General features: G+C 37.6%; 1 protein-coding gene across 3 annotated transcripts in view; it reads left to right on the top strand.

The window, feature by feature from the left end:
- The window catches only part of LOC126101143 (afadin), a 1121024-nt gene extending 1117952 nt beyond the window's left edge, over positions 1-3072 (top strand). For all 3 annotated transcript variants that reach the window (XM_049911831.1, XM_049911830.1, XM_049911832.1), the window contains one exon: positions 1664-3072. In XM_049911831.1, coding sequence (XP_049767788.1) covers positions 1664-1907 — 244 coding nt within the window. In that variant the 3' untranslated portion in view covers positions 1908-3072. The remainder of the gene's footprint in view (positions 1-1663) is intronic.
- The last annotated feature ends 11744 nt before the right edge of the window (positions 3073-14816 follow it).

Genomic DNA, 14816 nt, shown 5'->3' with positions numbered 1-14816 from the left:
TTAACAAGGTTATGCGAATTAGTAATTAGGTTATGACAGCATTTTAATTTTTTTTAAATTTGGTCAATAATTATGCAGAATATTGAAAACCAAATTTTTATTATCCCTGGAAACCGTGAGACAGGCAACCTGTTGCTGATTCTGTGTTGTGGAATAGTCACTTACTAATACAGATATTGCATATGTTCCCCTTGATACTTCGTTGTATTGATGCGTGAGGAAATATGTGAGCTGCCACACTTAGTTTTTTAACACACAGCGAAACAGTGTATGTTACGAAGATCCACTCAACCACCCTGTGGAAGCATGAAAACGTGACATCTACAAAAAATGACATACTGGAAGGCAGTAATTATTACAGCTGTGCTGAAACTATCAGACAACGATGTGAACACCAATGTGTAATACTAAAAGAACTGACAAACCCACTGAAGATGGAGAAACTTCTCTAGACCATGTTTGAGTACTAAAACAAGAACAGTTGTGTTTCCTTGAGGCAGAACCTCATTTCCTTATTACATAACTGTAGAAGAACTAAGTGGGATACCGATATTTTCATCTCAGGCAATAGCATAGAGTAGGTAGTTTGCAGTTGCTTTCCCATGACCATTTAATTGGTGGACCCTGCTTAGAATTGGGGCACAAGACCATTGGATGTGAAATATAAGTACCAGTTAGTCTGTAACAGACACTTCACATTATATAAGGGGCATTCAAATGAAACATGGTTACTAGTGTAAAGTAATGGTAATGATTTTATTAACTCAAAAATGTAGTTATACACCGTACACATACTCAAAAATAGTCACCAAAACTGTTAGCACATTTATCCCATTGCGACACTAGTGGTCAAAACCATCCTTGAAGAAGTGAGTAGGCTGCTGTCGGATCCAGGCCTGGACCCAGTCACACACTTCGTGATCGATGCTGTTTTAGAGGTCCAACACTGATGGATCTTGACCATGGTGATTCTGCGGTTGTCCAAGACTAAAACATTCACTTCTGCAACCATTTCCAGTGTGATGAGACAATTAGACTGCCCAGGACTAGCACCATCTTCCAGTGACTCACGCCCCTCAAGGAATTGTTTGCGCCATTCCACAACACTTGAACGACTCGAACTGTACTCACCGTACACAGTCTTCACCTGTTGATACATGTCCTGACCTCCGCCGCCAAAAATCGAATCACTCCTCGTTGTTCCTACTTACTCACCTGTATGTTCGTTAGTTGACGATAACTTTTGTGACCACCTTCTCTTCAGTATGAAACCACAATAGCGCTATGCAACATCAAACTGTGCACATGCATCAGTCTCTCTACCAATAGATAACACCATCATACCCTCAGTTACGTGGTGCCACCTCATGTGTAAGGCAAAGGTATATGCACTGACCAGGTTTCATTTCAACGAACCTCATATAAAAAAAGTAAAAATATTTGTAGAAGACATCTGACAAAGTAAGAGTGTTATACAGATATTATGATCAATTATTATCATTATTTGTAGGAGTTTTAGGAAAACATTGTTCATGTTATCTGTAATCCTCTAGATTTGGTCATTAGCTTATTTTGGCTGTAATCCAGAGCATCATTGTGTAATATTATACTACATTTGTGCAGATGCATTCATAATTCTTTTGCATGTATTATTATTTTGTAGGGATCCTAGGGCACGATTATTGGCCGCTCAACAACAGCAAAAGATGTCAACAAGGATTGGCCAAGTACCAGAAAAGCTGAGCTTTAAGGAGAAGATGAAGATGTTTGCGATGGAAACTGGTGAAGATGGAACACCACGTGATAAAGTAAAAATATCTAGAGCGCAAAGAGAAATAGACAATTTGGCAGCTGGCGCTAACACTCCTACAAGCAATAACAATGGCACGCCTAGTGCATCTCAGTAATGCTACGAAAGGTGGAAGAGTGCTAAATGATATTGGAGTGAAGAGTGTTAAGTCGCAGAAAAGCCAGTCCTGTGTACATTTTTAAATTTTTCAAAGGCATTTCTGTGTGTAATGCGAATAGCGTTTCTAGTGTTAAAACAAATTAAAGCCCCCGCCCAGTGGTAACATTTCTAAGACTGAAATGTGTGACATAGTTGAAAATAATGAGGCCTTAAAGCATTTTATTTCAGTGTTACAGTTTTATTCAAATGTACTCTTTATGTAATAAATATGCTTCATTATTTTCCTGCCATAAAATTTGAAGTATTTTTACAGAAGACCTAAAAGGTTAAATGATATAGACGGATCTTTGTTTGTCTGTTATTTTTTTCTATAGTGCAACTTCTTGAAAATGTTTTATCTATAAGATTTTGCACTCTTTATGTTTTATGGTTAAGAAGGCTGCTGCTGCTGCTTCTTCTTCCCCACATCCCAGAAGCAAAGCAGATGTGTATGCTTTGTTAATTGTGCATTCTTTCAAATCATTCTTTATTGTTTTTAAAGATAATAATTGTTATCTAGCATGTTGTTACAGAGAGAGTTATATGTGAAACAAGAAGCTGGAGGCATTTGTAGGGACCATATTGTTGATATATAACAAAGAATTTTAATTAATTTTATTCTGTTACTCATGTCTATTATCTGTTTGAAACCATTATTGCGATATGTGAAATGAGTGATGTACTGCATTAACATGAGTTCGTGACTCAAATATCACCTTAGAATGTTGCCCAATGCTCTACTCAGTGATATATTATTGTTTTTATCATATGATTTGTCCCTTCCCTACTATTCCCATGGCAATACTTTGATATGCCAGTACAACTCCATAATTTTCCTAAAAGAGTAAAGAATATATTGCACATATGTGATTAAAGAGAACTGTTATATAAAATGCTTCTAAGAAAATAGTTTTTTTCGACAAGAAGTGATGCTTAGTTTGAGGTCAGTGAAAGCTAAAGAACTTTTATTTTGTGGTCAGCCCAAAGCTGCAAATCATATCACATGTACAATGCTAATGTAATCCCTCCACTGTGTACATAAAATCCTTGTATCTATGTAAAGACAACATACAGATATTTGTGTATAGAAATTTAATTTTTATTATTTGAAATAAAGTTACTCTCAGTTACATAAACAATCAAGAATTAATTACCCCCTTACCCAAGACAAAGTTTCCTGTGTGAAAGCGAGCTGTTAGTGGCTATTTTTTCTGAAAGTGAGTGGATAAAATTATTTTTGTGCACCGTTCCTTTTTAATCCCTCATATTATCTTGTCACACACATTAGTAATATTTTAAGCATTATTGTAATGAGCTATTAACATAACTATTAGCAATTAGAACACTCTTCACACAGAAGAAGCAATAATTGTGGTGAGTTGAATAGGCCCTTAGGATCCAAATCTTCAGTGGAAAAACAAACAGAACCTGGAAAAAGGTAAAGGATGGAATTTATGTGTATATTATGATAGAGGTCAACTTTTGCGTGCACATGTGTTTGTGCTTTATTTCTAAAGAATGTCTCTCTCTCTCCCTCTCTCTCTCTCTTTAATGTCAGCAGTAGATACAGCGGGGAGATATTGTCCAAATGCACTTGCCTACCTCGTAATGGACATACTACATCTACTATTACCTTGGGCCGCTGCCAGCAGGTGGGAAGCAAACGCATCATGGCATTAGAAACATTAGCTATGCAATTGTGTAATGGTCAGCATAGTTGCCTTCCAAGCAGATGATGCAGGTTCGATTCTCAACCATCGCCGTGGCTGTTATTTTTGCATACGAGTATGTCCACCCTGTGCCTAGTGGTTTTTATTGTTCATTTATACATGCCATTTTGCTGTCCATGGATGAGTAGAAAAGTAGTAAGAAGTGCATGTTTTTGACCTGTACGAGAATATTGTTACCAGAATGTGTAAAAAAAATATGTTCCAATGGAAATGGCATTACTCAAATATACAATGAAAGCAGTGAAAACATCCTGAATTGGTAGTCACTGTTCTTTAAATGCACCATGAGGCAAATGAGCTGATCAGTAATCACCTTCAGATAGTGTAACTGCCTATACAGCCTATGGGGCAACTTTGTATAAATAATAAGTATTGCATCTTCCTTTAAGAATGAGGTGATATAACAAAATAAATTAAACAAAAAGCTCAATATCTTATAAATAACACAATTCATAGTTGAAAAAGGCAATTAATATCAGATGGGGTGCATCAAGCCACTCACCTTTTCAGTAAAGGAAAGGCTTCAGATATTAGTGTTTCAATATAAATTTTTGAAGCTTCAGACAAAGTAGAACAAAAGAAACTTGCAAAGCTGTTTGTAAAATGATGGTGAAATAATTCCCTTGACCCATAACAATGGTGTTAATGTTCTACTTTATTTTATAAAAACCTAGGAAACCTTTTGATTATATTTCAATTAAATTTCTAGAACAACTCTTGGGAAACAAGACATTGATTCATCTTATTAATATACTAAAGAATATATTTGTCATTACTGTAGTCTTTTAACACTTCGCTGTCCGCACGTCTCGTACAAATGTATTTGCTTGGCACCGGCAGCGCTACGGATTACTTGGCTTGTTGCCAGCCATGCTTGACATTATCAGGAGATTATAAATCATTAAGTTTTACTAATCTCGTCATTAGTTCTCATAAGTTCACAACCCTGTTCCCCTACTTTCATAAAATTTCGAAGATACACGTATGTAAATAAATATAAAATTTGTTTGTTTCATATATTTGTATATTTGCATTGTCTTTGGTACTTAGTACTTCTCTTTTGTACGATATGCAGCAGTCTCTTAGATGTAACGCAACTCCACAAGACTTGCACATTAAGTAGTCTAATACACTTTCAGCTTTTTTTAATTGAGTAATTGGTTTTACTACATTTTCTTTGAGTGTCAGTCAAAGTGGCATTATGTATTGCAGAGATCATTCGTATCATTTTAGTTTTTGGAGCTATCCATACCTGTGCGAGTACTTCACCTTTCTGTTGATGACAAGCTTCAAACACATTGACTTTTGCGTGCTTTAATTTCTCCGGAAATCCTATATTTTGCCGTATCATTCCACAAACTCGAACTTTCTTTTCAAGTAACTTCTGTGCAACTTCTACACTGCTATTATAATTATCCATGTAGAGTTGATGCCACTTTCCATAAGAAGGTGTCAATAATTCCATCACTGTTTTTGCTAAAGGCTGTCCAGCGCCGCTACATATCTTGAATGAGGAAAAGTATCCCATACTCGAATCACGCAGCATCCAAATGAGTATGCCATATTTTGTAATTTTCGATGGACTGTAAGCTTTAAATTTAACCGTCCACGCCATGGTATCATTCCTTCATCAATTGAGATGTTTTGACTTCGATTAAAGGTTTCTTTAAACTTTTTGGAAAAATAATCAGTTACCAATTGCACTTTCAAAAGCCAGTCAGCATTATCTGGTTTATTGTTGTTGTTGGAAAAATGTAAAAATGATAATATTTGTCTGAATCAGTTGCGGTACATCGTTTTGCGAAATATCGGTGTGTCTATAAACGGATTCGTTGACCAATAATCATCGATCCTTGCTCTCTCTCTCTCTCTCTCTCTCTCTCTCTCTCTTTTTTACAATTCCCATAAGGATAGCAAACTCAAACCATTTTCTAAGTTCGGGTCCCATGACGTCGACAAATTTGGCATTTTTTTATCGACTTTCCTTCTGTTGCAATTTTGACTGTAGTACTTGTTGGTTTCATTGGTAATATATTCAAATAGATTGTTCCCAATATACAGTTCTACGATATCGTCGATACTCTGTGTATCTTTGGGAAATATGTTTGGACTGCGAGATCCTTCAAAGTTATTGTTAGTCCTCGGTAAATCAAAGTCTGACCACTGTGCACTGTCGTCTTCTTCTGATTCATCCAAATCAGTTGGCAACCGTAGCGTTCGCCAAATACTTCTTGGACGTATTTCACTATCTTCCGACGAGTCTGCTTCACTTTCATTTTTTTTATTTTCAATGTCTTCTCACTTGGCCAAGTTGCCCGAAAGGCCAGTCAAGACATCCGCACATTCACTGTAAATAATCATATTGTCTCTTTTGTCTGCCATGATGAAAGCACAAGTACTTATTAACGTGTGATGTGTGTAACTTATTGTTACCTAAACAAAACACCAACAGAATGCAAAAGATACTAAAGTGCTGTCGCCGGCCACTGCGCCATACTATGCTCATGACACCACTGTGGTGTCACCGACCACTGAGCGATACTATGCACATGACACCACTGTGGTGTCGCCAGCCATTGACCGCTATTTCGCACATGACACCACTGTGGTCTCAGTGGATGGTGTAGTGTTAATTGGATGGATATAAATCTACTCACCAAATGGCCACAGAACATACACACAAAAGAGGGTTGTAATTAAGCAAGCTTTCAGAGCCAGTGGCTCCTTCAGGCAGAAGGGTTGAAGGGGAAGGAAAAGGACTGGAGAGATCTAGGAAAAGGTGTATATTTCGCAAAAGTCACCCATAACCATGGGTCAGGGGAGACTTATCGCACGGGATGAGAAGGAAAATTGATTTTGGGGACTGCATTGAACGTGATTTGAAAACCTGAGAGCTTAAAGGTGAAAGATAGGGTAATATATAAGACAGAGATTACTGCTTAAACACCATGCATGATTTAATGAGACTGAAAAGCTAAGTGCATTGTGCGCAACAGAGATTGGAGGGGAACGGTGAAAAATAAGACGGGTAAGACAAAGAAAGATGTAGAAAACTAAAACGGAGTGAAGAAAAGAGTAGTTACTGTGAAGAAATGCTGAGATGGAAGAACAACAGAATACTGCGTGTTCCCAGTATACACAATCTGCATATGCCCATTCATGCAAATTCATAATTTGGTGGTAGTCAAGCCAATGTAAAAGGCCAAACAGTGTTTCATAACAGTTGCTTTATGACATGTTGTTTCACAGGTGGCTCCTCCTTTGATAGTATGTTTTGCCAGTTACAGGGCTGCTTTAGGTGTTGGTAGGAGGGTGCATGGGGCAAGTCTTTCAGTGGGGACAATCAGAGGGGTTGGAGCCGTAGGGTAGGGTCTGACAAGAATACTGGAGAAATTTGGTGGGGGACGAAAAGCTACTCTAGGAGTGGTGGGCAAGATTCCAGACAGAATGGATCTCATTTCAAGGCATGATTTTAGGAAGTCATGCCCCTGTCGAAGTAGCTGATTAATACATTCCACACCAGGATAATACTGAGTCTCCAGTGGTGTGCTCCAAAGTTGTTTTTTGGAGGGATCAGCAGTACCAGGATTGGATGTGATGGTCCAGGAAATTTGCTCTTAAACCAGCCTAGTTCAAAAGTTATTAAATGTGTTAAGTTACATTGCACATACAGTACACGCATGTGCACATGGATGCTTGCTGATGAAGACGTTAATGCAAGCCTACAGGAAGCCTGTAACCAACTTTGGATGTCATGTTGTTGTTGTTGTTGTGGTCTTCAGTCCTGAGACTGGTTTGATGCAGCTCTCCATGCTACTCTATCCTGTGCAAGCTTCTTCATCTCCCAGTACCCACTGCAACCTACATCCTTCTGAATCTGCTTAGTGTATTCATCTCTTGGTCTCCCCCTACGATTTTTACCCTCCACGCTGCCCTCCAATACTAAATTGGTGATCCCTTGATGCCTCAGAACATGTCCTACCAACCGATCCCTTCTTCTAGTTAAGTTGTGCCACCAATTTCTCTTCTCCCCAATGCTATTCAATACCTCCTCATTAGTTATGTGATCTACCCATCTAATCTTCTGTAGCACCACATTTCGAAAGCTTCTATTCTCTTCTTGTCCAAACTATTTATCGTCCATGTTTCACTTCCACAGATGGCTACACTCCATACAAATACTTTCAGAAATGACTTCCTGACACTTAAATCTATACTCGATGTTAACAAATTTCTCTTCTTCAGAAACGCTTTCCTTGCCATTGCCAGTCTACATTTTATATCCTCTCTACTTCGACCATCGTCATTTATTTTGCTCCCCAAATAGCAAAACTCCTTTACTACTTTAAGTGTCTCATTTCCTAATCTAATGTCATATGGATGATGATTATGATGTGATGAATGCTAGCCTTTGAAACCACAGGTTCCATCTACATAGAAAGAAAAAGAGGAAATTTTGGGGAAGTAACAGAAGGAAAAATGTTAAGAGGGACACGCTAATTTGTAAGTGGAGGAAATGAAGGCAATAATGGAAGCTAATGCATCAAAATGAATGAGATGTCAAAGATGGTAAATCAATAAATAAAGTACAGGTGTCAGCTCAAAGATAATCATTGTTTGTTGTTCTGAAAGCTAAGAGAATTAATTTTAATTTTTTGTGTGTATATATATTACCTTCCCAATCGTGACCTACACAGCAAAAACTTGGGCAATGAAAATGGCATGTCATTGCATGATTGGTGGTCTGGAAATGTAGTTCTGTAGAAGGTTACTTCAAATACCGTGGACAGCACATCGAACTAATAAGTCGATCCTGAGGCGGCTTGGCACTGAACAAGACCGCTGACTCTTGTCAAACAAAATTCAGTTGAAGTATTTTGGTCACATTGGTAAAAGGCAAGAGGCAATGGAAAGAACAATCATCAAGGGTAAAGTCAATGGCTGAAGACCACCATTGTAGTAGATAGACCAAATGAAGAGCCTGTCAGTGATGGACTTGCAGCAAACAAGTCACCATGCCCAAAACAGAGTTTCGTGGAGGCAGGTTGTCAAGGGCCTTACCACGTGATGCCACTACACCTTTGTGTATGGTTAGATCAAAGAGAGTATAGGCTGCACATATAGATGTGCTATTTTAAGGTACATACTGGCCAGACCACCTGTCTTTCCATAAATTTGTGCTTGGAATTTTTGTTTTTGTACCACTGATTAGTATTCTCCTCATAAGGGAAAAATGTAACATCAGAATAAATGTATTCAACCTGAATACCCAGATGAATGCTAATGAGTCCTACGTACAGACATAACATCAGAAATTTAAAAAATGACATTCTGAAGTAAAGAGATTAACAGAGAGTGAAATAATACGTGGATATATCTGATGATGTAATTTTCAACAGTTCCCAAGAAAGTAGCACAAATGTATATTTATTGACAGATCATAGCTGCATAAGCATTGCATCCACTCATCTGCATTCGCAGATACACTCGTGTAGAAGAACCTTCAGGAATTAGGCATGAGTCAAAGTATATACTGAAAACATGAAATGGTTCTTAAGAACTGCTATGATAATGAGCTGTTATAAACTGAACTGCTATAATAATGAGCTGTTATAAACTGAATCTACATGTATTTGTAACAAATTTAACATAATAAAATTAACAGAAAAACCACTACTTTCAAAATGGTAGATGTTTCTCTCTTATTAATGTATACTGTACATGATTATATAGAAATTTATCGTAAAATATTAGTTATCTAAGTGCAATAAGAACAGAGGCCAGTAAAGAATGATGCCATGCAACAGGGCTCTAGCCTTGTCTCTAGAAGTTAATTTGAAGAAGGGCTTACTATCACATTGTTCGATTTTCTTTCTAATTTATAGGGATTCTCAATTACTTGATGTTTGAAGTGAACTTGTTGCAGAGATGTGCTCCAAAATATAATACACCACTCTGAACCCTAAAAAAAGGCAACCAACTTTACAAGCAAATTATTTCATGTATTTACTGTGCTTATGTAACTCAAGAATAAACAGGAACTTTTATGATTGAACAGTCAACGTGTGTAATGCTGGTTCAAAGTGTCCAACAAGCACAATATTTCAGCAGTCAGACATGTTGCCATCTTCAGATGTGCACCTGATGATGGTGACATGTCTGGTCGCTGAAATATTGTGCCTGTGGAACACTGTGAACCAGTATTACACTTGTGAACAGTTCAATCAACTAATCCCTCAGGAGAAACTCAAGAATCACATGAAATTTCTTTAATAGCAACAAAAATCAGTAAGCAGCAAATGTACTAGAAAGGAAGAGCAAGAATTGCAGAATCTTCAAAGAGGCCTATGCCAGAGCATTCTGTTACCTTCTTTACAAAGTATCTGCTTGCTGAATGAATACTTTCTTAACATTGTGTTGCCCCAAAAGGTACATATGTAAGACAACAAAGAGTGAAAATGAAAATGTGCAAAAAAGTCAGAGTGCTGGTGAAACTTACAAGGTGAGATATATTTCTAGTGAAAAACTTAATGAATTAACTTTATGATTAAATTTTATCTGTATGTTGACTCCATTTTAGCTTGTTAGCCAGCTACCTTGATGAATTTTGCACAAGGTGTTTCACTTAGTGTATGATCAGTGATGTTTATACCTGGTACCAGCTAGCATTTTTACTTGTTTGGAAATGAATTATGTGATTTACTTTGAGATGAAGAATTAAAAGGTTTGCTGTAAACTGCCATTCAACTCTACTTATATTCACTGTGTATCGTTGAGTTTAGTCTTTTGATTAGGATACTTGTCACCAATAATTTTTTTATGAACAGTGCTTGACACCATTCAAAGTTCCTTTGTGCAAGTTAAGAACAAAAGACAATCTTATTGGCACTTAACATTTAATGTACCTTATATTTAGTTTATCTCGTCCAATGCAGTCCCCAAGAATCAGTCTTTCCTTCTCATCCCATACAGTAAGTATCCCCTGACCCACGGTTCGGGGTGACTTGCCCAAAATCTACCCCTTTTCTTATACTCTCCAGTTCTTTTCCCTCCCTCCTCTTTCCTTTCCCTTCAACCCTTCTGCCTGAAGGAGGAGTCACGGGCTCTGAAAGCTCACCAGTTACAACCGTCTTTTATGTGTGTGTTCTGCCAGATCTCTGCCCAAACTCTTTGCCTTTACAAATGTCTGCTTGTGTCTGTATATGTGCGGATGGCTATGTGTGTGTGCGCGAGTGTATACCTGTCCTCTTTTCCCCCTAAGGTAAGGCTTTCTGCTCCCGGGATTGGAATGACTCCTTACCCTCTCCCTTAAAACCCACATCCTTTCGTTTTTCCCTCTCCTTCCCTCTTTCCTGATGAAGCAACCGTGGGTTGCGAAAGCTTGAATTTTGTGTGTGTGTGTGTGTGTGTGTGTGTGTGTGTGTGTGTGTGTGTTTATTTGTGTGTCTATCAACATACCAATGCTTTCGTTTGGTAAGTCACATCATATTTGTTTTTAGATATACAATTAAATAATTATATGAATATAATAGAGGGAAACATTCCACGTGGGAAAAATATATCTAAAAACAAAGATTCTGTAACCTACCAAACGAAAGCGCTGAAGCAACCGTGGGTTGCGAAAGCTTGAATTTTGTGTGTGTGTGTGTGTGTGTGTGTGTGTGTGTGTGTGTGTGTGTTTATTTGTGTGTCTATCAACATACCAATGCTTTCGTTTGGTAAGTCACATCATATTTGTTTTTAGATATACAATTAAATAATTATATGAATATAATAGAGGGAAACATTCCACGTGGGAAAAATATATCTAAAAACAAAGATTCTGTAACCTACCAAACGAAAGCGCTGGTACGTTGATAGAGACAATAACAAACACAAACACACACACAAATTTCAAGCTTTCGCAACCCACGGTTGCTTCATCAGGAAAGAGGAAAGGAGAGGGAAAGACGAAAGGATGTGGGTTTTAAGGGAGAGGGTAAGGAGTCATTCCAATCCCGGGAGCGGAAAGACTTACTTTAGGGGGAAAAAGGGACAGGTATACACTCGCACGCACACACATATCCATCCGCACATATACGGACACAAGCAGACATAATTAAATAATTATATTGAGTTTAGTTTTACTCCTGTAGTGCAGTTTGTCACTTTGCTTTCTGTTGTGGAGTTTAGAGTCTATCCACACAAAAGGTGTGCCACTATATTTCAGTTTTACAAGGAGAATTTTAATGACAGAAATGAAAAAAGGCGAAGTTACAAAATACACCACAATGACAGTTTTTTTGTTTAATGCTGGCAAGTAGAATCCTTTACAAGTACCAGACCGAGAGGCAGTAACTATATTATTACAAATGAATCAAACATCTATGACCAAATTCTGGAAAGAGTGAAAAGATTCTGCCAGCAAAAGGGATTTTCTTATCCCCATTTTTATAAATGGATATTTGTACTGCATATTTAAATCTTAGAAAATATTGCTTATGTGTTTGCTTACAAAGATAGTTTAAACGTTCTTGTGGATGCTGCAACTACAATCCTTTTTGGAAATTTATCTGCTGTCCCAAAATTTCCATTGCTTTAAGCAGAATTTCCTTATAGGGACTCTATCTCATGACTCTTAGATTACCATCCTGCACTTTTTCTGTTATGCCAACTGCTGCTTGGAAACCATCTTAACATAAATGGCTAATGCCTCACCTGAACCACACTAAGAATGCTTTGTTTTTCTAAGTGCTTGGCCATCTGGAGTGCCCACTCGCATCACTTTCATTGCTCACTAAAAGTTTTGGGGCGAATTGACGATGATGATGATTATGTTAGAAGTATCTCCCACTGTACTAACCTAAATACAAGGTTGTTGGTAAATAATGTAAATGCACACATCACTCATGGTTTCAGACTTGGGCATGTTCTGACTGACTGACTACTGCCTGCAAGGCAGTACAAGGAGTGATCTACGGTCGTGGGACCTGTGATCAGCTTGTCACTAACTTTCCAGTCAATTACTGCCAGCAGTTGAATCCTGACAATGCTGCTGTCTCTTTATTCAGCTCCTCATCTGGCCTCACGAAGCTCAGTGGACCCCATTCCTGACCTACCTACCAAAGGAAAATATCTAAGGAGGTAACAAGAATCAAATCGCATCCTTCCACACTGGAGGCAGTGACACAAATCACTCGACTACAGAGGCAGTCAAGATTGTTGGCTAATTTTACATATTTTCACTCTCTTGCCATATGGAACTGTCTTTTGGAATAGTGCTCCCAAAGTAAATAAAGTATTTACTCAATGGAATTGAAAGTAAGAATAGTGCGTAAAATAGATAACTACACATCATACAGGGACCTTTTTAAGGATGCTGGAATTCCTACACACATTTTCCAGTAAGCTTGCTTACTCCTCAATGGTTTCCATTAAACAGCAGATGAATCAGCAGCTTTTCTCAAAGCAGCAGCTTTCCTTTTAATTTACTAGTTTAGATTTTAGCTGGTACATGTACAAATAACATGAAGCAATACAATTGATAGTTCATTGATAATAAATGTAGAAATTAACTTTCTATGAATTGCTTATCTTTTGTTAATACAGCGTGTTTGAAAAAGAACTCCCTAGTTTTAATGTGTCCTAGAACCTGTACAAAGTGACATACACTATTCTAGTTTGTGGTGTTTGATTCATCAACTCTCCAAATTTGGCTCCCCTGCAGCTGGCAGGTACACTTTCAGTTCAGTCCAGGCATGCGTGCAGTGCAGTAACTTTCTACACAGAATTGATGATGTCAATTTTTAAAAAAGATTCTCTTTTCTGATGCAGCTACATTTCATGTTAGTGGAACAGTTAATTGTCAGAACTGCAGAATTTGGGGGGCAGAGCATCCAATGAAGTTATTCAGCATCAATGTGACTCTGCCAAAGTTAATGTCTGGTGCGGTTTGATAAAATTGTTTGATTGGTCCTTTCATTTTTGTAGAAAAAACAATAGATGGGGACATTTACTGTGACTTGTTGACAGAGTATGTCTTTCCACAAATAAACAATATTGAGGTGGAAAAGGGGCTTGTGTTTTTTCAACAAGATGGTACCCCACCACGTTACAGTAACCACGTGACACTTGCTTTACAGGAAAGTGGACAGGCAGGGCTGGCCCAATAGCTTGGCCACCACGAAGCCCAGACTTTACCCCACTGGACTTTTGCTTTTGGGGCCACATGAAAAATGTTGTGTACAGTGAAAAGATCAGACACATCAATCATTTATTGGAAAGAATTGTGTTCAGACAGTTACACCTAAAATGTTGGTGAATACGTGGCGAGAAGTGAAACATCGTCTTGACGTGTGCAGGGCAACAAATGGATCCCATGTTGATGTCTACTAACATTAAACAAAACTTGAAGGAATTATCTTCCATGATATGTACTCTCATTAATGTAATTTTTCATTAATTTCCCCATTAAATTTATACTTAATACTAGGGAGTTCTTTTTCAAACACTCTGTATACAGCTTGACTTGTTCTACATCCCTGATCCTATGCTTTGGTAGGGTCTGTTGGACATGATAAACAAGTAAATGAAAACTGCCATTTATCAGCATGTGTTATTTTCAGTATTTCAGCATCATGGTCAGATAAATCATTTGCTGTCACTTTTACATCTGTATCACTGAAGGTATTTCAGTTTCATCATGGAATTCTTCATCCAGCTTGACAGTGTCACAGAGCAGATTTAACAAACTGCAGAAGGAATGCTGTAAGGAAGGTGTGCATCCTGGAGAGAGATATTTATTTTATTTTATTTTTTTATTGGTCCTGTAGATCATACATTTTGTACAGCAAAGCATATCATGATAATAGGACAAGTCAATCTGAAAATTATCTTAAGATGGCGTATGATGAGAGATGACTGTGGTACATAACATACATAACTCATATAGACAAAATATAAAAAAGGTGGTGTGCGATAAGAGATGACAGTGGTGGTACATACTACACATAGCAGAGTACATATAAGAGGTACCGACAGAATATAAATAACATACAATAATTAATTTACCTTACTACGTAGAAATATCTATGAGTGAATAAACAGCTTATTACAAGTAATTAAAATTTTGTTTAAAGAAATTCATGTACAGAATAGAA

The sequence above is a fragment of the Schistocerca cancellata genome, chromosome 9 (genome assembly GCF_023864275.1).
Source record: "Schistocerca cancellata isolate TAMUIC-IGC-003103 chromosome 9, iqSchCanc2.1, whole genome shotgun sequence".
Lineage (NCBI taxonomy): Eukaryota > Metazoa > Arthropoda > Insecta > Orthoptera > Acrididae > Schistocerca > Schistocerca cancellata.
Note: the sequence above shows the minus strand (reverse complement) of the source record. Positions and strands in the feature narration are given on the sequence as shown.